This window comes from Parambassis ranga, chromosome 10 (assembly GCF_900634625.1).
Source record: "Parambassis ranga chromosome 10, fParRan2.1, whole genome shotgun sequence".
Classification (NCBI taxonomy): domain Eukaryota; kingdom Metazoa; phylum Chordata; class Actinopteri; family Ambassidae; genus Parambassis; species Parambassis ranga.
The window spans coordinates 11799545-11825613 of record NC_041031.1 but is presented as its reverse complement, the minus strand read 5'-3'; the positions used below and the strand labels follow the sequence as shown (position 1 = coordinate 11825613).

At 40.7% G+C, this 26069-nt stretch overlaps 6 protein-coding genes across 6 annotated transcripts; all 6 read right to left on the bottom strand.

The window, feature by feature from the left end:
• Positions 1–1599: 1599 nt before the first annotated feature.
• Positions 1600–6414, bottom strand: LOC114442193 (protocadherin alpha-C2-like). The gene is made up of 3 exons (XM_028415550.1): positions 3888–6414; positions 2700–2735; positions 1600–1696 (listed from the first exon to the last, which is right to left on the bottom strand). The coding sequence occupies exons 1-2, from the start codon at positions 6288–6290 to the stop codon at positions 2724–2726; spliced, it is 2415 nt and encodes an 804-aa protein (XP_028271351.1). The 5' UTR covers positions 6291–6414; the 3' UTR covers positions 1600–1696; positions 2700–2723.
• LOC114442194 (protocadherin alpha-C2-like) lies at positions 1636–14128 on the bottom strand. Its single transcript, XM_028415551.1, has 3 exons — positions 11610–14128; positions 2700–2735; positions 1636–1696 (listed from the first exon to the last, which is right to left on the bottom strand). Exons 1-2 carry the CDS (start codon positions 14001–14003, stop codon positions 2724–2726), a joined length of 2406 nt encoding a protein of 801 aa, XP_028271352.1. The 5' UTR covers positions 14004–14128; the 3' UTR covers positions 1636–1696; positions 2700–2723.
• A 339-nt stretch (positions 14129–14467) lies between these two features.
• On the bottom strand, positions 14468–16864 carry LOC114442195 (protocadherin alpha-C2-like). Its single transcript, XM_028415552.1, has one exon. The coding sequence runs from the start codon at positions 16862–16864 to the stop codon at positions 14468–14470; it is 2397 nt and encodes a 798-aa protein (XP_028271353.1).
• Positions 16865–17374: 510 nt separating this feature from the next.
• LOC114442198 (protocadherin alpha-C2-like) lies at positions 17375–19768 on the bottom strand. Its single transcript, XM_028415555.1, has one exon. The coding sequence runs from the start codon at positions 19766–19768 to the stop codon at positions 17375–17377; it is 2394 nt and encodes a 797-aa protein (XP_028271356.1).
• Positions 19769–20230: 462 nt separating this feature from the next.
• On the bottom strand, positions 20231–22627 carry LOC114442197 (protocadherin alpha-C2-like). Its single transcript, XM_028415554.1, has one exon. It carries the CDS (start codon positions 22625–22627, stop codon positions 20231–20233), a length of 2397 nt encoding a protein of 798 aa, XP_028271355.1.
• A 502-nt stretch (positions 22628–23129) lies between these two features.
• On the bottom strand, positions 23130–25678 carry LOC114442196 (protocadherin alpha-C2-like). Its single transcript, XM_028415553.1, has one exon. It carries the CDS (start codon positions 25524–25526, stop codon positions 23130–23132), a length of 2397 nt encoding a protein of 798 aa, XP_028271354.1. The 5' UTR covers positions 25527–25678.
• Between the last annotated feature and the right edge of the window lie 391 nt (positions 25679–26069).

Here is a 26069-nt window from a genome sequence, read left to right as displayed (position 1 = left end):
GTAGTACTGCTGCTGTTTAGCTTGGACCCTAACAAAACCTCTTCAAAAGTATCAAACAAAAATGAATGTTAAAACTTGTTATCCAAAACTATTTAGAAGTTGAGCATTTATTTTTGTCTTTGTATTTAATACAGACCAGACCATAGCACACAGTTATTTCACATTAGATGAGTTACTATACATTGCACCAAAGAAGTACCACTATACAAATGCACTTACTGTATAACTTCTTTAAGGTAATGCAATGTGAGCTGTGCTAAAGAGCTTGATTAACATGATATCAGAATGTTTTAGTTCTTCACAAACGTGTGGCTCATAAATCTTATGGCACATGAGTTTTACAATTTTGTTCACATTAAAACATTGCAAAAGCACTGTTATTGAAAATGAAAGGCATGTTCATAGTTATACTGGATATATGAGTGATACCTGTACTGTTTGAAGTGCTGCATAATTTATATACATGCAGTAGTCGGTAATCTACATGAGCACAGCTTTCATTGAGTGTAAATAACCAAAATTATGTTGTTTCAGTAACGTAAGGACTGAATGTTCAAGGAACATTTAGTGATTACAAAATAAAAAAAAAGTTTGCCAAGTTTGTGTGTATATACAGTCCTGATTCAAAGACTTATTCTTAAACAGTGTCCAAGTAAAGAACACATTCAAGGACATTATTCATGTTTTAGCTATGAGTACAATTAACTATCTAAATCCAAAGAAATGGCATCCCACTGCCAGACATTGTCTTCATACCTAAACTAGAACAAATCAGATTACAGATTTGTTGACCCCATCTGATCACAGCAACAGTGTTATAGCCCCATGAAACTGTAATGTTAAATCTCATTTCTTTTTTCACAAAAAAGGACGCTATGCAGATAATGAATTTGCTTAATATCATAAACATTTCTTAACTTACAAACGTACCATTGATTATTCCATGCAAAAATTAACTGAAAGGCATGTTGGCTAAAGGCCTCACTCTCACTCACTCAACTCTCTCCTGCTAAGTACTCATGAGTTCACTCTCAGCACTAACATTCTCACAATCAGGCCTAGCTCTTATATAAAGCACAAAGTCAAGTACAAAACATAAAATTACTAAAAGCTACTGCATTTATAAATTACTGATTCCCCTTGAAAATTGTATGTTGGTGCTTTTCTGACATTTAGATAATTGTGCTGTTTCACTTCTTAGTTACCATATATATTATACATCAAAGATAAAATGGAGAAAGACAAAGCACAGAGGTTAAAAATGTAATAAACATTTAGGCATTTCAACATTCCCATGTCCACTCTTACAGTCCTTGTTGTGGCTTCTTTAAATATCCACAGGTATTGTTTTTTACAGTCTTTGTGAGTATCTCTCCTCTTGAAATTATTTGTATGGAGGTCTTGGGAGTGTGTTTGAAGCCATGCAGTCTTATCATGCATATTGAATGGACAGAGAGGCATTGCTGATTGGCTTTTTATGTGCTTAAAGAAAGGGAGGGGTAAGGTCATATATTTACTTAGCCACCATAGATTATTGGTGTGACAGCATAACAAATACACATTGTGTGAGGAATATACTGAGTTGGATGGACAATCTGGGTTTCTTCTTTCCTTTTTGAAGCTTTTGCTGTTGTCATCATAGCTGGAGGGAAGGGCAGCCTTATGTGGAACTGCTGCTGCTGCTGGTGGTGGATGCCTGCCAACGAGACAAGAGACTTAGACAAATCTGGAAAAGAAAGAGAGCCTTGTGACTGGCCAAACACGTCTCATGCAGCCGACACATGTCGCTCAGACTGGGGCTTCAGGCAGAGGGCAGAGTGGGTGAAGGGGTTGTGGCTGATCCTTGAACATGTAGTGGGGAGGTGGCAGGTTTATCAATGATACCATGCTCCACATTAATGTGAAGGAGAGTGGTTGCTAGGTAACTGGTTTCTCTTTGCGCCTCTCCTACACAAAGAATTGGGTCACAATACAGACTATAGCAGACAGTGTCATTCATGTTCAAAAGTGTCATTCTGTGATGTCATTAGTTTAGACAGAAACAGCACAGCTGAGTTCCACTTACGAACATAAAATGTATACTTATTTTAGATATTGGTCATGGATCAGGGGATGGACACATGCAGAGCATTCCTTTAAGAATATAGTAATTCAATTAACATATTTTATCAATATTTTCTTATGTGTATTAACAACAGAAGCCTAATTGTAAAATAGCAAAGCCAGCAACTGGCATATTGAGTTAATGTGAACATGTTTTCTCACCCTGGGGTTGGATACCTTTTTTCCATGACTGTCGCTTTGTTGATAAAGGCAGGGATTCTCTTTTAGTACTAGTTGATCTATCATCTTTCACCATGTTTGTTTGCTTCTGTGAGATTAATTAGTGGTGTTAAATGCAGTTTTTTTTGTTGTTTTCAGAATGAGACTGAAATGTATGTGAGCACAATAACTCAAATGTAACAATGAAAAGCTAACAGAAGATCTGGCAAACTGCATGTGATGTCAGGTGATTGCCATTTTGCTTCAAATAAAATCTTCTTTTAGAAGGTAAAAAACAAGACATAATAATAATATTAATAATAACATCCACTGACAAGAAAACATGTACAAAGAAGAAAAACTCTAAAACACTAATTCTGTAATTCATAAAAGATCAAAAAGATCATCTAGGGCGGGGGAGTGAGACTCCTGCATACCTCCAGCTGCAGAGAAGACTTCCCTCATTTAGGGTACTTTAGAGTGGGGAGAAAAAAACAAGCAATTCAATGGTCAGGTCATTGCAAGCACAAAAAAATGAGTCTGTATGATCACAGAGATGATGCTGACGTGCTATAAATGAAATGTTATTTTTAAAGAATAACACATCATAAGCATGTTTAGTATGACACTAACAAATACTGCAGCTTGGTACAATGCATTTTATAAAGGTAGGACAGTGTTACAGTTAGCTGTATAATTGTTCAATCAGCATACTTACCATAGATAGATAGATGGATAGATGGATAGATAGATAGATAGATAGATAGATAGATAGATAGATAGATAGATAGATAGATAGATAGATAGATAGATAGATAGATAGATAGATCAACATTTATGGTATCAACTTAAATGTCACAGGGGCCATGACCACATCAACACACACTTCCTGGTACACAGTAAGAAGAGACCTGCACCACACCAGTATCAGAGCTCATGTGTGCTGAAACGTGCCACACTGTGTTTCTGCTGTTACTATTTCAAACAACTGAAATAGTTATTTAAAACATTTTTTAAAAATTGTAGCGCACTCTTCTGTTACTTGTTAAACTAATTAAATAGGTATAATTGATTGTGCATAACAAAAAAAAACAAGAAAAAAAAACTTTAGCAACAAAATAGGTCACCAATGCCACACCAATATTAGTAACAGTAACACTGTGAAAGCATAAATTCAAACTTTAGCAAAACTCTAATATATAGTAGGCATATGCCCCTCAGTTCAGATGGTATTTGACGCTATGCGTTTTATTTAAATTGTAAAATGCATACATTCCAATTCCTGATTAATGTTTTAAAGAAGTCAACAATGCATTCAGGTTTTCAAGATATAGTGTTACGGCTGTTAAATGTATAGATAATACAGCAATTAAACTTTTTCTCTTTATTGGATTTAATGGTTAACGAATAAAGCCCTATGAGTAAAGCACAAACTGAGTGTGAATTAAAACTCTGAATTTGTCTACCTATGATTTATGTAAATGTTACTTTTTTAAATATAGCTGCTATTTTACTCTAATGTGTTTGAAATTGACAAAACAATGACATGGAATTGCAAAATTTTAATTTCTATAAAACAAACATTTTTATAACTGTTCTTTTAATCATCAATCACGCATTTCTACCTGCAGAGTGGAAGCGGCTGAATCACTAGTATCAGTCTGTCCTGTCCCTCTTGGTATACTGGACACGATGTATCTGGAGCCCTTTGGCACAGGCTGTCTGACCACCAGCTTTCCTTTCCTGGTCTCTGCTAGAAACAGACTGTACCAGTAGGCATCGTTGGAGACCAGAGTGGAATCTGCGATGGTGGAGTTCCTCTCACTGATCACACTGTTCCTGCAGGGAGGAGCCACTTTGCTGGGTTTGGGTTTCTGACACTTGAGCACAATGGTGACCAGTATGGTGATGAGCAGCAGAAATGAAACTGAGCCCAGACCGATGACCAGATACAGGTTTAGGTCTGAAAAGATGTCATATTCCAGAGGCACCTCAGTCATGTCAGAGTAGGCCTTGACAGCAGTCTCCACTGTGGACAGCTTGATGGTGACTGTAGCAGACAGAGCAGGCTCCCCGTTGTCCTTGGCCACAACAACCAGTCTCTGGTGACGTGGATCTCTGTAACTGAACATCCTCATGGTCCGGATCTCTCCATTGTATTGGTCCAGACTAAACAAGGTGGCATCAGTCACCTGTAGGAACTGGTAGGTAATCCGAGAGTTGTGCACTGAGTCTGTGTCTAAGGCTATCACCTTGGCAACCAGGGAGCCTTTATCAGTGGATCTGGGGATCTTTTCCTCCACCACAGATCCATGCACGCGCCATGGAGATACAATAACTGGAGCATTGTCGTTCTGGTCCACAATAATGATGTGGACGGTGACGTTACTGCTGAGAGGAGGAGAGCCAGAGTCTCTGGCCTCAATGTGGAAAAGAAACTCCTTTTCGATCTCATAGTCAAAAGTTTTTAGTGCGTAAAGATTACCATTCTCTGGGTTGATGGAGAACAGCATGGACATGGATGTGTTGGCTATCTCCTTCTCTAGGATGAAATAAACTAGATACTGGTTTTCATGGAGGTCAGGATCAAAGGCAGTGAGTGAGCTGAGCAAGGCCCCCGGTGCGTTATTCTCCATTACACGTATAGTATAAAATGACTGAGGGAACTGTGGAACATTGTCATTAACATCCAGCAGCTCTAAAGTCATAGTTTCGTTGTCAGATAAAGGAGGAGAGCCTCTGTCTGTGACAGTGAAGGTGATGTCATATTCTGGGACCTTCTCACGGTCTAATGGCTCTGACACTACTAATTCATAATAGTTATCAGCAGACTCCCTCAGTTTGAAGGGCATGTTGTCTGGAATATGAAGGTCCACCACTCCATTATCACCTGAGTCTGTATCACTCACACTAACTACAGCTATGACTGTGTCTGTTGGCACATTTTCTTTTATTGGAGTTTGGAATGATTTAATTGAAATTTCTGGGTGGTTGTCGTTCATGTCTGTCACCTGTATTGTCAGTTTACACTGTCCAGATAAAGAGTTAGGCCCCTTATCACTGGCTATCACCTCCATGTCATAACTTTTCAGATCTTCATAATTTATCATCTCTTTCACTCTAATCTCACCATTTTCTGGATTTAATTTAAACATATTTTGTGTTTTCTCTGATGTGTACAAACTATATGAATAAACAACATCAGAATTGGACCCTTCATCCAAATCAGTGGCATTCAGTTTAATTACTAGACTGCCGATGGGGGAGTTTTCCATCACATCTACGACGTATTTGTCTTCGTCAAATGAAGGGGCATTGTCATTCACATCAAGAACACGAACAATGATGCTGGCTGTACCTGTGCGCGTGGGCACCCCACCGTCCACAGCAGTGAGAATCAGGTTATGAACAGCCTGCTGCTCTCTGTCTAATGCTTTTTTCAGAATTAAATCTGCAAACTTTGTCCCATCTCTCCCAGTCTGGATTTCGAGCGCGAAATGATCACTTGAGCTCAGGTGGTAATTTTTCACAGAATTCGATCCAACATCTGGGTCTGCTGCGTTATTCAGTGAGAATCTCTCTCCAACAGGACTGGATTCTGAGATATCCAAATGCATCGTTCCACGTCTAAAATGAGGGGCGTTGTCGTTGATGTCAGTTATTTCCACTTCAATGTTAAACATTCGAATTGGATTTTCAATTGTAGCGTCTAGTTTAAGAAAGCAGGACGTGGTGGTCTTGGACGGGCACAGAAACTCTCTGTCAATCCTCTCCAAGACAAACAGTTCCCCCGTGTCCTTGTTGATGTTCAGGTATTTGTTATTGGCAACCACGTCGACGCGCATCTTTCTTTCATTTAGTGTCTTCACATCTAACCTCAAATCTGTTGCTAAATTCGCAACGACAGATCCTTCCTCCATTTCTTCGGGAACAGAATAATGCGTGACTGCAGATACTGAGTTCAGGGAAACAAAAATCAGAAATACAGAGACGTATCCGGTCCATAACTGTCGCCTATGACGCGTCATCGTAAAGATTCCGTGGGGAGCAGTTTTTAAAGCACCGAGATAAATATGCAGCTTCTTGTTGTTTGCCTAACAAGCGAAATATATCTTTCAAGGAGGTGTTTCTCCACACAGAGCGATGTTCTGTCTCTTCTCCCTTCAACAAAGTAACGCGAGAACGGTGACGTCATCAGTGAGTTTTTTTCCTGCTAAGCAGCGACGTAGATCCTTGCGCATCCTTGGCAACTTTTTTAAACTAACAAAAATGTTTTTGGCTAAGAGAGGATGTTAGTTTACAAACCAGCTACTTTTTGAGAAGATGGAAATAAATGTTTTGCTGATGTTTTAGGTTTTTACCCCCTGATAACACTAGCCTATTTACAGATTCCATTTTCCGGGATCAATAACACATAAACTAACCGTTAAGACGCAAGAAACGACATATGTGTGGTATAAAATGAACAAGTCCACAGCCTGATTTTCATCGAAAAGAACCGTCCGCGGAGAATCACAGACTGCTGAGAATGAAGTGCGCAGGGACCGTCAACAAAGTGCAACCCCGAAAAAAATTACTGCAAAATTATCCTATAGCATTACCAATATTTATGGTAGTGTCACGAAAATCCTCACATACGCATCCAGAAACTCTGACTGGATAAACCGAAGTTTTTAACTGTAGCCTTTATGTCCATATTTTGAGAATATTGATAAATAAACCAATTGTTATTAACTACTGTCACCAAAATTGAGTTAAAAATTAAAGCACCTGTTAGTTATAACCTGAAGTAAAAAATTGTTTAAAATAAGGACTTTCTTATATTTTTCAATGACTAAACTCTTATTAAGTAAAATGCCACTATAACCAGCTCAAAAATAAAGGTCAGGTTTGTTGGATCACATCACTTGGTCTGGAATAAAGAAGTTTTGCTCCTGAATTTGATGTTTAAAGATTACTGTGACAACAGGAAACACTGTTAATTTATTGCCCATAAAGTCACTGGTGAACATGAGACCCCAGATCACCTTCAGGGAGTTTCTTAGTTTAAGGCAGAATAAGAATGATACATGCAACTTGGATGTTTAGTACAAGCTAAAAAAAAAACAAACAAACAGCAGAGATTCTACTTTTGTTTTGTTCTACCATGTAAATTTGCTGAATGTAAGATAGAAATCCACCTAAGTTATTGAAAAGTTTACAATATTCACGGTAGTAATTCTTCAAATAGATATTCTTTTCAGACCGAGTGTTGTATTATAGCCAGGTGGAGCTTTTTGATAGAGCTAATATTAAAAATTTGCTGAGGATGTTAAATTAGAAAAACATAGATAATAAATTATTTATTGTCCATGAATTTATAAAGTCATTAAATTGACTGCTGATGCGCATTACTATAGTGGTAGGCCTACTTTCAAATTTACCTTTGGCTTTTGTATCTCTCAAGTAAAACAACTGAAATAAGTGATTTCTGTGCAGTTGAACCAAACAGAAACCCGGTGTTATCATGGTCAATAATAATAATAATAAAAACACCTGATGGATATTTACAAAGTACCTCACTAAATAACATAAAGTAGCAATGGTGCAAAGAAAATACAAACATTTCTTCCAGTAGTTTGTAGAGTTCCAAGTTGTTTTTTTGTTTGTTTTTGTTTTCTTTAGAAATGTCTAATTTTTAAACTCAATTTCAAACCCTGTCATTACTAATAATAGAACAAACATTGTGTCATATGATAAATGATGCCGGCCAACAGTATGTAAAGGAGAAAATCCTCTTTACCACAGGCACTTACAAAATTTAACTTTGTCAATGTTGATACAGCAGCAACTATTTAAAAAAAATTCTATAAATGCATAGAAATAGAGTACTGCCAAACAGTGTTGGACTTACTTTTGAAAATTTGTACTGCAAGCACACCTTTGCTTAAGTAAGATTTACTTTGCAAGATATTAACAAGGACTTTTTGGGGTGTTGCTATTTTAGGCTTTAGTAAAACATATAAACAATTCTTCAACAAGTAGATTGATTTCCCCCTACCTGCAGAGTGGAAGCGGCTGAGTCACTAGTCTCTGTCTGTCCTGTCCCTCTTGGTATACTGGACACAATGTATCTGGAGCCCTTTGGCACAGGCTGTCTGACCACTAGCTTTCCTTTCCTGGTCTCTGCTAGAAACAGACTGTACCAGTAGGCATCGTTGGAGACCAGAGTGGAATCTGCGATGGTGGAGTTCCTCTCACTGATCACACTGTTCCTGCAGGGAGGAGCCGCTTTGCTGGGTTTGGGTTTCTGACACTTGAGCACAATGGTGACCAGTATGGTGATGAGCAGGAGAAATGAAACTGAGCCCAGACCGATGACCAGATACAGGTTTAGGTCTGAAAAGATGTCATATTCCAGAGGCACCTCAGTCATGTCAGAGTAGGCCTTGACAGCAGTCTCCACTGTGGACAGCTTGATGGTGACTGTAGCTGACAGAGCAGGCTCCCCGTTGTCCTTGGCCACAACAACCAGTCTCTGCTGACGTGGATCTCTGTAACTGAACATCCTTATGGTCCGGATCTCTCCGTTGTATTGGTCCAGACTAAACAAGGTGGTGTCTGTCACCTGTAGGAACTGGTAGGTAATCCGAGAGTTGTGCACTGAGTCTGTATCTAAGGCTATCACCTTGGCAACCAGGGTACCTTTATCAGTGGATCTGGGGATCTTTTCATCCACCACAGATCCATGTGCGCGCCATGGAGACACAATAACTGGAGCGTTGTCGTTCTGGTCCACAATAATGATGTGGACGGTGACGTTACTGCTGAGAGGAGGAGAGCCAGAGTCTCTGGCCTCAATGTGGAAAAGAAACTCCTTCTCGATCTCATAGTCAAAAGTTTTTAGTGCGTAAAGATTACCATTCTCTGGGTTGATGGAGAACAGCATGGACATGGAGGTGTTGGCTATCTCCTTCTCTAGGATGAAATAAACTAGATACTGGTTTTCATGGAGGTCAGGATCAAAGGCAGTGAGTGAACTGAGCAAGGCCCCTGGTGCATTATTCTCCATTACTCGTATAGTGTAAAATGACTGAGGGAATTTTGGGACATTGTCATTAACATCCAGCAGCTCTAAAGTCATAGTTTCATTGTCAGATAAAGGAGGAGAGCCTCTGTCTGTGACAGTGAAGGTGATGTCATATTCTGGGACCTTCTCACGGTCTAATGGCTCTGACACTACTAATTCATAATAGTTATCAGAGGACTCCCTCAGTTTGAAAGGCATGTTGTCTGGAATATGAAGGTCCACCACTCCATTATCACCAGAGTCTTTATCACTCACACTAACTACAGCTATGGCTGTGTCTGTTGGCACATTTTCTTTTATTGGAGTTTGGAATGATTTAATTGAAATTTCTGGGTGGTTGTCATTCATGTCTGTCACCTGTATTGACAGTTTACACTGTCCAGATAAAGAGTTAGGCCCCTTATCACTGGCTATCACCTCCATGTCATAACTTTTCAGATCTTCATAATTTATCATCTCTTTCACTCTAATCTCACCATTTTCTGGATTTAATTTAAACATCTTTTGTGTTTTCTCTGATGTGTACAAACTATATGAATAAACAACATCAGAATTGGACCCTTCATCCAAATCAGTGGCATTCAGTTTAATTACTAGACTGCCGATGGGGGAGTTTTCCACCACATCTACGACGTATTTGTCTTCGTCAAATGAAGGGGCGTTGTCATTCACATCAAGAACACGAACAATGATGCTGGCTGTACCTGTGCGCGTGGGCACTCCACCGTCCACAGCAGTGAGAATCAGGTTATGAACAGCCTGCTGCTCTCTGTCTAATGCTTTTTTCAGAATTAAATCTGCAAACTTTGTCCCATCTCTCCCAGTCTGGATTTCAATGGAGAAATGATCACTTGAGCTCAGGTGGTAATTTTTCACAGAATTCGATCCAACATCTGGGTCTGCTGCGTTGTTCAGTGAGAATCTCTCTCCAACAGGACTGGATTCTGAGATATCCAAATGCATCGTTCCACGTCTAAAATGAGGGGCGTTGTCGTTGATGTCTGTTATTTCCACTTCAATGTTAAACATTCGAATTGGATTTTCAATTGTAGCGTCTAGTTTAAGAAAGCAGGATGTGGCTGTCTTTAGTGGGCACAAAAACTCTCTGTCAATCCTCTCCAAAATAAACAGCTCTCCTGTGTCCTTGTTGATGTCCAGATATTTTTTGTTTCCTACAACGTCGACGCGCATTTTTCTTTTACTCAGGCTTTTCACATCTAACCCTAAATCAGTAGCTAAATTCGCAACAACAGAACCTTCATCCATTTCTTCGGGAACAGAGTAGTGGGTAACTGCAGATGCAGTATTTAGAATGCTAGAAATAAAGAGAAATGCTGAGACGTACCCTCTCAGCGAATGCCGAAAAATACGTGGAGCCATTGAGGAAAAATAATCCTTATTCAAAGCATTGAATTCTAAATGTTTATAACGCAAAGAAACAATCGGCTATCCAGCGACAAACACAACGGGATTATTGACGGAAAAAATCATAATTATGGTATCACCAGAGATTTGCGTGCGTTATGTCTACCAACCCAGTCTCCTATGAACTATCGTGAGAATGATGACCTCACAGACGACCGTGTCTTTGTTGAGAACAGCGACATGAACGGTCCTGTATAAGTCTTTGCATTTCCTGAATAATTGAAAATTATTTTTATTAAAAGAGAAAGTTTTATTTTACATGAGTAGATTTTGATGTTTTCAGTAGAAACTGTTGTATTTATTCATCCTTGCAATGTTAGTATAAGTGGGCTATTTTGTTCATTTTCTTATATTTCATATGCACCATTTTAAATTGCCAGATTATCAATGCGAATAACCACATAATCACAAATTCTCCTTTCACGTTAGATTTTAAGGCGTACACTTATCAGTTAAGACGTCCAGACATGGAAATAAATTAGTTTTTTTGCTGACGTAACCTTCTGGAGGATATAGCTACAAATACTCGTATGATTTCAAAAATTAAGCTGTATTGACTGCAATGTATCGAAAACAATGATTTTTGTGAAGGTGAATACTATAAACACACTGAGACTATTCAATTAGTTAATCAAATATTTATAGGAGTGCTAATATATTGCTGATATAAGTAGGGCAGAAATCTGTCGTCCATGTTTAGAAAGTGTAGATGGATAACTAATTTATCTGGAAGTCAGAGTTTTTACATTTAGAAGCTCAAGCACACAGGGGTAGAAAGTTCTTTTTCTCTCTTTCTGCACATTAGAAATTTACGCATATGTGTAACGGATGATCAATCAAGATTTTTCCATACCTGCAGAGTGGAAGCTGCTGAGTCACTAGTCTCTGTCTGTCCTGTCCCTCTTGGTATACTGGACACAATGTATCTGGAGCCCTTTGGCACAGGCTGTCTGACCACCAGCTTTCCTTTCCTGGTCTCTGCTAGAAACAGACTGTACCAGTAGGCATCGTTGGAGACCAGAGTGGAATCTGCGATGGTGGAGTTCCTCTCACTGATCACACTGTTCCTGCAGGGAGGAGCCGCTTTGCTGGGTTTGGGTTTCTGACACTTGAGCACAATGGTGACCAGTATGGTGATGAGCAGCAGAAATGAAACTGAGCCCAGACCGATGACCAGATACAGGTTTAGGTCTGAAAAGATGTCATATTCCAGAGGCACCTCAGTCATGTCAGAGTAGGCCTTGACAGCAGTCTCCACTGTGGACAGCTTGATGGTGACTGTAGCAGACAGAGCAGGCTCCCCGTTGTCTTTGGCAACAACAACCAGTCTCTGGTGACGTGGATCTCTGTAACTGAACATCCTCATGGTCCGGATCTCTCCGTTGTATTGGTCCAGAGTGAACAAGGTGGCATCAGTCACCTGTAGGAACTGGTAGGTAATCCGAGAGTTGTGCACTGAGTCTGTGTCTAAGGCTATCACCTTGGCAACCAGGGATCCTTTATCAGTGGATCTGGGGATCTTTTCCTCCACCACAGAGCCGTGCGCGCGCCATGGCGACACAATAACTGGAGCGTTGTCGTTCTGGTCCACAATAATGATGTGGACGGTGACGTTACTGCTGAGAGGAGGAGAGCCAGAATCTCTGGCCTCGATATGGAAAAGAAACTCCTTCTCGATCTCATAGTCAAAAGTTTTTAGTGCGTAAAGATTACCGTTCTCTGGGTTGATGGAGAACAGCATGGACATGGAGGTGTTGGCTATCTCCTTCTCCACAATGAAATAAACTAGATACTGGTTTTCATGCAGGTCAGGATCAAAGGCAGTGAGTGAGCTGAGCAAGGCCCCGGGTGCGTTATTCTCAATTACTCGTATAGTATAAAATGACTGAGGGAACTGTGGGACATTGTCATTAACATCCAGCAGCTCTAAAGTCATAGTTTCGTTGTCAAATAAAGGAGGAGAGCCTCTGTCTGTGACAGTGAAGGTGATCTCATATTCTTGGACCTTCTCACGGTCTAATGGCTCTGACACTACTAATTCATAATAGTTATCAGAGGACTCCCTCAGTTTGAAAGGCATGTTGTCTGGAATATGAAGGTCCACCACTCCATTATCACCTGAGTCTTTATCACTCACACTAACTACAGCTATGACTGTGTCTAAGCCTATGTTTTCGTTGACTGGACTCTGAAAGGATTTAATAGATATTTCTGGGTGGTTGTCGTTCATGTCTTCAACTAGAATCTTTATGGTACATTGTCCTGATAAACTATTGGCTCCTTTGTCTGTTGCTATAACTTCCATATCATAAATCCTGAAGTCCTCATAGTTAAGTATTCCTTTGACAGTAATTTCACCATTGGCAGAATTCAGATTAAATGTTTGTTGAGTTTTATCTGTAGTGTATAAACTGTATGAGTAACTGATATCAGAATTTGATCCCTCATCTAAGTCTGTTGCATTAAGGTGAATAACAAGGCTGCCAATAGGAGAATTTTCCATTACTTTAACATTATACATTGATTGGTCAAATATAGGCGAATTATCATTTGTGTCCAAAACTTGGACAATAACACTGGCTGTTCCAGAACGAGCAGGTTTTCCTCCATCTACAGCTGTGAGTATCAAATTATGAACAGCCTGCTGCTCCCGATCTAAAGGCTTTTTGAGAATCAAATCGGCAAACTTCGATCCATCTCTTCCGGTCTGTACCTCAATATTGAAGTATTCACTGGCGCTCAGATGATATGTTTTTACGGAATTACTTCCTACGTCAGGATCAACAGCATTACTTAGTGAGAACCTATCTCCGGTAGGCGTTGACTCAGATATGTCTAGATGAATTATATCGCGTCTAAACTGTGGCGGATTGTCATTCATATCTAAAATCTCCAGTTCAATGTTAAATATACGCACCGGATTTTCAAGAATTACTTCCATTTTCAAGTAGCACTGTGTAAGCGTTTTTGTACAAAGGTACTCCCGGTCTATCTTCTCTACAACATACAGCTCCCCAGTCTCTTTGTTCACATCCAAATATTTTTTGTTAGCAATGAGGTCAAGGCGCATCTTCCTCTTACTCAGTGTTTTAACATCCAGGCTAAGATCAGTAGCGAGATTTGCAACGACAGATCCTTCTTCCATCTCTTCAGGTATAGAATAATGAGTCACTGAGGCTGTTATGAGATGGAAAAAACAAAACCAAACCAAACACGCCACGTACCTCTTTAGTGACCGCATTTTCATATCAGACCGTGTAATTGGCTTCTGTTAGCGGCTTCCTGCAAATCACTCAATAAAACATATTTTTCCACCGGCTTACACCTTTAGGATCTTAATCCAGCCCTACTGACAACAGATGAAATGCGAGAGTATTTTTGACGCGCTGTTAATGTAAGATTCAGCACCACGGAGCTGTCCTGTTTGAAGCACTATGTTGATGCAGCGAATCACGGACATGGCGGCAAAAGGTTGCTTTATCTAGTGAACAGCGCCACACTGTGTAAAATTCCAAGTGATTTACTGAACAATAATTCTTTGGGTGGGAACAAACGTTACTAATTGTAAAAAGTAAATATTTTCACGAAATGCATAAGACTATGAGAGATTTAGCAAAAAACAACTGTGTTCATAATGTCCCTCACCTTACTTCACTGAAAAAGGTCAAGGTATTGTGTATCAAAAACGTACATTTCATCATGAAAAGTTCATCATACCTGCAGAGTGGAAGCTGCTGAGTCACTGGTCTCTGTCTGTCCTGACCCTCTTGGTATACTGGACACAATGTATCTGGAGCCCTTTGGCACAGGCTGTCTGACCACCAGCTTTCCTTTCCTGGTCTCTGCTAGAAACAGACTGTACCAGTAGGCATCGTTGGAGACCAGAGTGGAATCTGCGATGGTGGAGTTCCTCTCACTGATCACACTGTTCCTGCAGGGAGGAGCCACTTTGCTGGGTTTGGGCTTCTGACACTTGAGCACAATGGTGACCAGTATGGTGATCAGCAGGAGAAATGAAACTGAGCCCAGACCAATGACCAGATACAGGTTTAGGTCTGAAAATATGTCATATTCCAGAGGCACCTCAGTCATGTCAGAGTAAGCCTTGACAGCAGTCTCCACTGTGGACAGCTTGATGGTGACTGTAGCTGACAGAGCAGGCTCCCCGTTGTCCTTGGCAACAACAACCAGTCTCTGGTGACGTGGATCTCTGTAACTGAACATCCTCATGGTCCGGATCTCTCCGTTGTATTGGTCCAGACTAAACAAGGTGGTGTCAGTCACCTGTAGGAACTGGTAGGTAATCCGAGAGTTGTGCACTGAGTCTGTGTCTAAGGCTATCACCTTGGCAACCAGGGAGCCTTTATCAGTGGATCTGGGGATCTTTTCCTCCACCACAGATCCATGTGTGCGCCATGGAGAGACAATAACTGGAGCGTTGTCGTTCTGGTCCACAATAATGATGTGGACAGTGACGTTACTGCTGAGAGGAGGAGAGCCAGAGTCTCTGGCCTCGATGTGGAAAAGAAACTCCTTCTCGATCTCATAGTCAAACGTTTTTAGTGCGTAAAGATTACCGTTCTCTGGGTTGATGGAGAACAGCATGGACATGGAGGTGTTGGCTATCTCCTTCTCCACAATGAAATAAACTAGATACTGGTTTTCATGGAGGTCAGGATCAAAGGCAGTGAGTGAGCTGAGCAAGGCCCCGGGTGCGTTATTCTCCATTACTCGTATAGTATAAAATGACTGAGGAAACTGTGGGACATTGTCATTAACATCCAGCAGCTCTAAAGTCATCGTTTCATTGTCAGATAAAGGAGGAGAGCCTCTGTCTGTGACAGTGAAAGTGATGTCATATTCTGGGACCTTCTCACGGTCTAATGGCTCTGACACTACTAATTCATAATAGTTATCAGAGGACTCCCTCAGTTTGAAAGGCATGTTGTCTGGAATATGAAGGTCCACCACTCCATTGTCACCTGAGTCTTTATCACTCACACTAACTACAGCTATGACTGTGTCTAATACTATGTTTTCATTGACTGGACTCTGAAAGGATTTAATAGATATTTCTGGGTGGTTGTCATTCATGTCTTCAACTAGAATCTTTATGGTACATTGTCCTGATAAACTATTGGCTCCTTTGTCTGTTGCTATAACTTCCATATCATAAATCCTGAAGTCCTCATAGTTCAGCATTCCTTTGACAGTAATTTCACCAGTGGCAGAATTCAGATTAAATGATTGTTGAGTTTTTTCTGAAGTGTATAAACTGTATGAGTAACTGATATCAGAATTTAATCCCTCATCTAAGTCTGTTGCATTAAGGTGAATAACAAGGCCGCCAATAGGAGAATTTTCCATTATTTTAACATTATAGGTTGATTGGTCGAATGTAGGTGAATTATCATTGGTGTCCAAAACCCGAACAATAACACTGGCTGTTCCAGAACGAGCAGGTGTTCCTCCATCTACAGCTGTGAGTATTAAATTATGAACAGCATGCTGCTCCCGATCCAGCGCTTTTGTTAAGATTAATTCAGAAAATTTTGAACCATCTCTTCCTGTTTGAACTTCAATATTAAAATAGTCGCTTTCACTCAGATGATACGTTTTCACTGAATTAAATCCAACATCAGGATCAACAGCATTACTCAGAGAAAATCTCTCTCCTCCCGGCGTTGCCTCAGATATATCTAAATGTATGGTGTCCCTTCGAAATTGCGGGGCGTTGTCATTCATGTCTAGAATTTCTACTTCTATATTAAATATTCGGACAGGATTTTCCAGTATCATCTCAAGTTTCAGAAAGCAAGACGCCAATGACTTTGTAGGACAAATATATTCCCTGTCGATCTTCTCTACTATATACAGCTCTCCAGTCTCTTTGTTCACATCCAGATATTTTTTGTTTGCAATGATATCAAGACGCATCTTCCTCTGATTCAGTGATTTCACCTCCAGACTGAGATCAGTAGCGAGGTTTGCAACGACTGATCCTTCTTTCATTTCTTCTGGTATTGAATAATGAGTCACTGACGCCGAGTTGTTTTGAATTAGGTAAAATAGAATAACGAGCAGGACGTACCTTTTGCAACACTCCATTGTTACAAATAAATCTATTGTCGTGCCGTGTTATATTCCTTCATTCGATATAGTAGTTCATGCGTTTCCAGTCGCAGTAATGGGTTTCCACAAGTACCCTGATTCCAAAAACAGTTGGGTAGATTTTTTTCCCTGAAGATTTATGTTCCGCGCTAACAATGTTGATCGTGTATTCGCTGTAGGCATTCAGCACCACGGAGCTGTCCGGTTGTTTCAGAACGTGCAGCGTAAACTGCGTCTGATATTCATGGCGTTTATGGTCAGGCCCTTTACTAATAAAACAGCGCCACCCCATGTGTTTAAAAATGAAAATCTTTCAAATACTTTAGCAAGATACACATTAAAATCTATTTATTTTCATGAATCTAAATTTTCTTATTATTGATAGAAAGAATGAGATACAGGCCTATTGTATTTTTTCTTTCAGTGATAAAAAAAATCTTGCATTTTAGAATTTAAACCTAGATAAAATACCTGGAATACACATGGAAGAAAATGTGTATTTTTGCATCATACCTGCAGAGTGGAAGCAGCTGAGTCACTAGTTTCTGTCTGTCCTGTCCCTCTTGGTATACTGGACACGATGTATCTGGAGCCCTTTGGCACAGGCTGTCTGACCACCAGCTTTCCTTTCCTGGTCTCTGCTAGAAACAGACTGTACCAGTAGGCATCGTTGGAGACCAGAGTGGAATCTGCGATGGTGGAGTTCCTCTCACTGATCACACTGTTCCTGCAGGGAGGAGCCGCTTTGCTGGGTTTGGGTTTCTGACACTTGAGCACAATGGTGACCAGTATGGTGATGAGCAGCAGAAATGAAACTGAGCCCAGACCAATGACCAGATACAGGTTTAGGTCAGAAAAGATGTCATATTCCAGAGGCACCTCAGTCATGTCAGAGTAGGCCTTGACAGCAGTCTCCACTGTGGACAGCTTGATGGTGACTGTAGCAGACAGAGCAGGCTCCCCGTTGTCCTTGGCCACAACAACCAGTCTCTGGTGACGTGGATCTCTGTAACTGAACATCCTCATGGTCCGGATCTCTCCATTGTATTGGTCCAGACTAAACAAGGTGGCATCAGTCACCTGTAGGAACTGATAGGTAATCCGAGAGTTGTGCACTGAGTCTGTGTCTAAGGCTATCACCTTGGCAACCAGGGATCCTTTATCAGTGGATCTGGGGATCTTTTCCTCCACCACAGAGCCGTGCGCGCGCCATGGAGAGACAATAACTGGAGCGTTGTCGTTCTGGTCCACAATAATGATGTGGACGGTGATGTTACTGCTGAGAGGAGGAGAGCCAGAGTCTCTGGCCTCGATGTGGAAAAGAAACTCCTTTTCGATCTCATAGTCAAACGTTTTTAGTGCGTAAAGATTACCATTCTCTGGGTTGATGGAGAACAGCATGGACATTGAGGTGTTGGCTATCTCCTTCTCCACAATGAAGTAAACTAGATACTGGTTTTCATAAAGGTCAGGATCAAAGGCAGTGACTGAGCTGAGCAAGGCCCCGGGTGCATTATTCTCTATTACACGTATAGTATAAAATGACTGAGGGAACTGTGGGACATTGTCATTAACATCCAGCAGCTCTAAAGTCCTAGTTTCATTGTCAGATAAAGGAGGAGAGCCTCTGTCTGTGACAGTGAAGGTGATGTCATATTCTGGGACCTTCTCACGGTCTAATGGCTCTGACACTACTAATTCATAATAGTTATCAGAGGACTCCCTCAGTTTGAAAGGCATGTTGTCTGGAATATGAAGGTCCACCACTCCATTATCACCTGAGTCTGTATCACTCACACTAACTACAGCTATGACTGTGTCTAATTCTATGTTTTCATTGACTGGACTCTGAAAGGATTTTATAGATATTTCTGGGTGGTTGTCGTTCATGTCTTCAACGAGAATCTTTATCGTACACTGGCCTGATAAACTATTGGCTCCTTTGTCTGTTGCTATAACTTCCATATCATAAATCCTGAAGTCCTCATAGTTCAGCATTCCTTTGACAGTAATTTCACCAGTGACATAATTCAGATTAAATGATTGTTGAGTTTTTTCTGAAGTATATAAACTGTATGAGTAACTAATATCAGAATTTGATCCCTCATCTAAGTCTGTTGCATTAAGGTGAATAACAAGGCTGCCAATAGGAGAATTTTCCATTATTTTAACATTATAGACTGCTTTGTCAAATGTAGGTGAATTATCATTTGTGTCCAAAACACGAACAATAATACTGGCTGTTCCAGAACGAGCAGGTGTTCCTCCATCTACAGCTGTGAGTATTAAATTATGAACAGCATGCTGCTCCCGATCTAAAGGCTTTTTTAATATTAAATCAGCAAATTTTGATCCGTCACCTCTAGTCTGAATATCAATAGTAAATTTGTCACTTTCACTCAAATGGTACGTTTTTAGTGAATTACTCCCAACATCCGGATCAACAGCGTTACTTAATGAAAATCTTTCCCCTGTAGGCGTTGACTCAGATATATCCAGATATATGGCATCTCTCCGAAATTGCGGAGCATTGTCGTTTATATCTAGAATTTCTAGTTCTATGTTAAATATTCTCAGTGGATCCTCAAGTGTAACTTCCATTCTCAAGTAACACGATGTCAGCATTTTTATACAAAGGTACTCCCGGTCTATCTTGTCTACAACATACAGCTCCCCAGTCTCTTTGTTCACATCCAAATATTTTCTGTTGGCGATGAGGTCAAGGCGCATCTTCCTCTTACTCAGTGTTTTAACATCCAGGCTAAGATCAGTAGCGAGATTTGCAACGACAGATCCTTCTTCCATCTCTTCAGGTATAGAATAATGAGTCACTGAGGTGGTTATGAGATGTAAAAAACTAAACCAAACAAAACACGCCACGTACCTTTTTAGTAACCACATTTTCATATCAGACCGTGTAATTGACCTCTTTTAGCGGCTTCCGGCAAATCACTCAATAAAAAAATAGTTTTCCACCGGTTTACACGGTTAGGATCGTCATCCAGCCCTACTGACAATAGATTAAATGCGAGACTATTTTGACGCGCTGTTAATGTAAGATTCAGCACCACGGAGCTGCCCTTCTGTTCGAAGCGGCTTCCGTTAATACAGAGAATCACAGACATGGAGGCGAAAGGTTGCTTTAGCTAGTGAACAGCGCCACACTGTGTAAAATTCCAAGTGGTTTACTGAACAATAATTCCTTAGGGGGAACAAATACTAGTTTTTTAGTTTAACGAAATGCATAAGACTGTGAGAGATTTAGCAAAAAAACAACTGTGTTCGTATTCTCCCTGGCTTTACTTTAAAGAAAAGGTCAACGAATTGTGTATGAAAAACGTACATTTGATTATATAAAGTTCATCATACCTGCAGAGTGGAAGCTGCTGAGTCACTAGCCTCTGTCTGTCCTGTCCCTCTTGGTATACTCGACACAATGTATCTGGAGCCTTTTGGCACAGGCTGTCTGACCACCAACTTTCCTTTCCTGGTCTCTGCTAGAAACAGACTGTACCAGTAGGCATCGTTGGAGACTAGAGTTGAATCTGCGATGGTGGAGTTCCTCTCACTGATCACACTGTTCCTGCAGGGGGGAGCAGCTTTGCTGGGTTTGGGTTTCTGACACTTGAGCACAATGGTGACCAGTATGGTGATCAGCAGGAGAAATGAAACTGAGCCCAGACCGATGACCAGATACAGGTTCAGATCTGAAAAGATGTCATATTCCAGAGGCACCTCAGTCATGTCAGAGAAGGCCTTGACAGCAGTCTCCACTGTGGACAGCTTGATGGTGACTGTAGCAGACAGAGCAGGCTCCCCGTTGTCCTTGGCGACAACCACCAGTCTCTGGTGACGTGGATCTCTGTAACTGAACATCCTCATGGTCCGTATCTCTCCGTTGTATTGGTCCAGATTGAACAAGGTGGCATCAGTCACCTGTAGGAACTGGTAGGTAATCCGAGAGTTGTGCACTGAGTCTGTGTCTAAGGCTATCACCTTGGCAACCAGGGATCCTTTATCAGTGGATCTGGGGATCTTTTCCTCCACCACAGAGCCATGCGCGCGCCATGGAGAGACAATAACTGGAGCATTGTCATTCTGGTCCACAATAATGATGTGTACGGTGACGTTACTGCTGAGAGGAGGAGAGCCAGAGTCTCTGGCCTCAATGTGGAAAAGAAACTCCTTCTCGAGCTCATAGTCAAACGTTTTTAGTGCGTAAAGATTACCATTCTCTGGGTTGATGGAGAACAGCATGGACATGGAGGTGTTGGCTATCTCCTTCTCTAGGATGAAATAAACTAGATACTGGTTTTCATGGAGGTCAGGATCAAAGGCAGTGAGTGAGCTGAGCAAGGCCCCGGGTGCGTTATTCTCCATTACACGTATAGTATAAAATGACTGAGGGAACTGTGGAACATTGTCATTAACATCCAGCAGCTCTAAAGTCATAGTTTCATTGTCAGATAAAGGAGGAGAGCCTCTGTCTGTGACAGTGAAAGTGATGTCATATTCTGGGACCTTCTCACGGTCTAATGGCTCTGACACTACTAATTCATAATAGTTATCAGAGGACTCCCTCAGTTTGAAGGGCATGTTGTCTGGAATATGAAGGTCCACCACTCCATTATCACCAGAGTCTTTATCACTCACACTAACTACAGCTATGACTGTGTCTAATTCTATGTTTTCATTGACTGGACTCTGAAAGGATTTAATAGATATTTCTGGGTGGTTGTCATTCATGTCTTCAACTAGAATCTTTATCGTACATTGTCCTGATAAACTATTGGCTCCTTTGTCTGTTGCTATAACTTCCATATCATAAATCCTGAAGTCCTCATAGTTCAGCGTTCCTTTGACAGTAATTTCACCAGTGGCAGAATTCAGATTAAATGTTTGTTGTGTTTTTTCTGAAGTGTATAAACTGTATGAGTAACTAATATCAGAATTTGTTCCCTCATCTAAGTCTGTTGCATTAAGGTGAATGACTCGACTTCCAATAGGATAATTTTCTGTTATTTTAACATTATAGATTGATTGGTCAAATGTAGGTGAATTATCATTGGTGTCCAAAACACGTACAATAACACTGGCTGTTCCAGAACGAGCAGGTGTTCCTCCATCTACAGCTGTGAGTATTAAATTATGAAGTGCCTGCTTCTCACGATCCAGCGCTTTTGTTAAGATTAATTCAGAAAATTTCGAACCATCTCTTCCTGTTTGTACTTCAATATTAAAATATTCACTTGCACTCAGATGATACGTTTTCACCGAATTACGTCCAACATCAGGATCAACAGCATTGCTCAGAGAAAATCTCTCTCCTCTCGCCGTTGCCTCAGATATATCTAAATGTATCGTGTCCCTTCGAAATTGCGGGGCGTTGTCATTCATGTCTAGAATTTCTACTTCTATATTAAAAATTCGTACAGGATTTTCCAGTATCATCTCAAGTTTCAGAAAGCATGACGCTGATGACTTTGTAGTGCAAATATATTCCCTGTCGATCTTCTCTACTATATACAGCTCTCCAGTCTCTTTGTTCACATCCAGATATTTTTTGTTTGCAATGATATCAAGACGCATCTTCCTCTGATTCAGTGATTCCACGTCCAGACTAAGATCAGTAGCGAGGTTTGCGACAACTGATCCTTCTTTCATTTCTTCTGGTATTGAATAATGAGTCACTGACGCCGAGTTGGTGTGAACTAGGTGAAAAAGAACAACGAGCAGGACGTACCTTTTGCAAGACTTCATTGTTACAAATTAATCTATTGTCGTGCCGTGTTATGTTCCTTCATTCGGTATAGTAGGTCATGCGTTTCCAGTCACGGTAATAGTTTTCCGCAAATACCCTGATTCCAAAAAGAGTTGGGCAGATTTTTACCCTGAAGATTTATTATCCGTGTTAACAAGGCCGATCGTCTACTCGATGAGGGCTTTCAGCACCACGGAGCTGTCCGGTTGTTTCAGAACGTACAGCTTAAACTGCGTCTGATAGTCATGGCGCTTATGGTCCGGCCCTTTACTAATAAAACAGCGCCACCCCATGAGTTTGAAAATAACAATCTTTCAAATACTTTTGCAAGATACACATTAAATTCTAGTCTAGTTATTTTCCTAAATCTAATTTTTCTTATTATTGATAGAAAGAATGAGATATTTTAATTTTCTTTGAGTAAGAAAAAACTTACATTTTAGAATTTAAATGAGGATAAAATACCTGTAATACATATGGAGGAAAATATGTATTTGTGCATCATACCTGCAGAGTGGAAGCAGCTGAGTCACTAGTCTGTGTCTGTCCTGTCCCTCTTGGTATACTGGACACGATGTATCTGGAGCCCTTTGGCACAGGCTGTCTGACCACCAGCTTTCCTTTCCTGGTCTCTGCTAGAAACAGACTGTACCAGTAGGCATCGTTGGAGACCAGAGTGGAATCTGCGATGGTGGAGTTCCTCTCACTGATCACACTGTTCCTGCAGGGAGGAGCCGCTTTGCTGGGTTTGGGTTTCTGACACTTGAGCACAATGGTGACCAGTATGGTGATGAGCAGGAGAAATGAAACTGAGCCCAGACCGATGACCAGATACAGGTTCAGGTCTGAAAAGATGTCATATTCCAGAGACACCTCAGTCATGTCAGAGTAGGCCTTGACAGCAGTCTCCACTGTGGACAGCTTGATGGTGACTGTAGCAGACAGAGCAGGCTCCCCGTTGTCCTTGGCGACAACAACCAGTCTCTGGTGACGTGGATCTCTGTAACTGAACATCCTCATAGTCCGGATCTCTCCGTTGTATTGGTCCAGACTGAACAAGGTGGCGTCAGTCACCTGTAGGAACTGGTAGGTAATCCGAGAGTTGTGCACTGAGTCTGTGTCTAAGGCTATCACCTTGGCAACCAGGGAGCCTTTATCAGTGGATCTGGGGATCTTTTCATCCACCACAGATCCATGTGCGCGCCATGGAGACACAATAACTGGAGCGTTGTCGTTCTGGTCCACAATAATGATGTGGACGGTGACGTTACTGCTGAGAGGAGGAGAGCCAGAGTCTCTGGCCTCAATGTGGAAAAGAAACTCCTTCTCGATCTCATAGTCAAAAGTTTTTAGTGCGTAAAGATTACCATTCTCTGGGTTGATGGAGAACAGCATGGACATGGAGGTGTTGGCTATCTCCTTCTCCACAATGAAATAAACTAGATACTGGTTTTCATGGAGGTCAGGATCAAAGGCAGTGAGTGAGCTGAGCAAGGCCCCAGGTGCGTTATTCTCCATTACACGTATAGTATAAAATGACTGAGGGAACTGTGGGACATTGTCATTAACATCCAGCAGCTCTAATGTCATAGTTTCATTGTCAGATAAAGGAGGAGAGCCTCTGTCTGTGACAGTGAAGGTGATGTCATATTCTGGGACCTTCTCACGGTCTAGTGGCTCTGACACTACTAATTCATAATAGTTATCAGAGGACTCCCTCAGTTTGAAGGGTATGTTGTCTGGAATATGAAGATCCACCACTCCATTATCACCTGAGTCTGTATCACTCACACTAACTACAGCTATGACTGTGTCTAATTCTATGTTTTCATTGACTGGACTCTGAAAGGATTTAATAGATATTTCTGGGTGGTTGTCATTCATGTCTTCAACTAGAATCTTTATGGTACATTGTCCTGATAAACTATTGGCTCCTTTGTCTGTTGCTATAACTTCCATATCATAAATCCTGAAGTCCTCATAGTTCAGCATTCCTTTGACAGTAATTTCACCAGTGGCAGAATTCAGATTAAATGTTTGTTGAGTTTTTTCTGAAGTATATAAACTGTATGAGTAACTGATATCAGAATTTGATCCCTCATCTAAGTCTGTTGCATTTAGGTGTATAACAAGGCTGCCAATAGGAGAATTTTCCATTATTTTAACACTCTGACTGACCTTTTCAAACACAGGTGCATTATCATTTGTGTCTAAAACATGAACAATAACACTGGCTGTTCCAGAACGTGCAGGTGTGCCTCCATCTACAGCTGTGAGTATTAAATTATGAACAGCATGCTGTTCCCGATCTAAAGGCTTTGTTAATATTAATTCAGCAGATTTTGAACCATCTCTTCCAGTCTGGATTTCAATATGAAAATATTCACTTTCACTGAAATGATACGTTTTCACTGAATTAGCTCCAACATCAGGATCAACAGCATTGCTCAGAGAAAATCTCTCTCCTTTTGGTGTTGATTCAGATATGTCTAAATGTATGGCGTCTCTGCGAAACTGCGGGGCGTTGTCATTCATGTCTAGAATTTCTATTTCTATGTTAAAAATTCGCAATGGGTTTTCTAGTATAATTTCAACTTTGAGATAGCAGGACGCCGATGACTTTGTAGGACAAATGTGTTCTCGGTCAATTTTCTCGATCACAAACAGCTCACCGGTCTCTTTGTTTACATCCAGATATTTTTTGTTTGCAATGATATCAAGACGCATCTTCCTCTGATTCAGTGTTTTCACATCCAGACTGAGATCAGTAGCGAGGTTTGCAACGACTGATCCTTCTTTCATTTCTTCTGGTATTGAATAATGTGTTGCTGAGGCCGATATGTTGCGAAGTATGTAAAAAACAACAACCAGCAGGACGTACCTTTTGCAAGACTCCATTGTTAATAATGAATCTATTGTCGTGCTGTGCCGTGTCGTGCTACAATCCCTCAATTGGTATAAAAGGTCATACGTTTCCAGAGATAATAATTCTTGTCCAAAACGAGGCTTATTTCAAGCATGTTCAAAGAGATTTTTACCCTGAAGATGTATGTACCGCCCTAACAAGGCTGATAGTGTACTGGCGGAGGTCTTTCAGCACCACGGAGCTGTCCGGTTGTGTAAAAACGTGCAGCGTAAACTACGTCTGATAGTCATGGCGTTTATGGTCCGGCCTTTTACTAATAAAACAGCGCCACCCCATGTATTTGATAATATTTTTTTCAACTGCGTTAACAAAATACACATTAGAATCATTTTTTTTTTCAAATATGAGTATTTTTTCCATTGTTGACAGGAAGAATAAGATACAGTATATTTAACTTTTCTGTGTTTTAATGAGAAAAAAACAGTGACGTGCGCTCAGGAGAGGCAGGGGAAACAGAGCCTCAACTATCATCTTGGAAAGAATAAAATATATATTAGACAAACAAATGTAAAGGT

Excerpts from the sequence above, each read along its gene's own strand:
- LOC114442194 (XM_028415551.1), bottom strand. The coding sequence starts at position 14,003 with ATGAAAATGCGGTCACTAAAGAGGTACGTGGCGTGTTTGGTTTGGTTT.
- LOC114442195 (XM_028415552.1), bottom strand. The coding sequence starts at position 16,864 with ATGGAGTGTTGCAAAAGGTACGTCCTGCTCGTTATTCTATTTTACCTA.
- LOC114442198 (XM_028415555.1), bottom strand. The coding sequence starts at position 19,768 with ATGTGGTTACTAAAAAGGTACGTGGCGTGTTTTGTTTGGTTTAGTTTT.
- LOC114442196 (XM_028415553.1), bottom strand. The coding sequence starts at position 25,526 with ATGGAGTCTTGCAAAAGGTACGTCCTGCTGGTTGTTGTTTTTTACATA.
- LOC114442193 (XM_028415550.1), bottom strand. The coding sequence starts at position 6,290 with ATGACGCGTCATAGGCGACAGTTATGGACCGGATACGTCTCTGTATTT.
- LOC114442197 (XM_028415554.1), bottom strand. The coding sequence starts at position 22,627 with ATGAAGTCTTGCAAAAGGTACGTCCTGCTCGTTGTTCTTTTTCACCTA.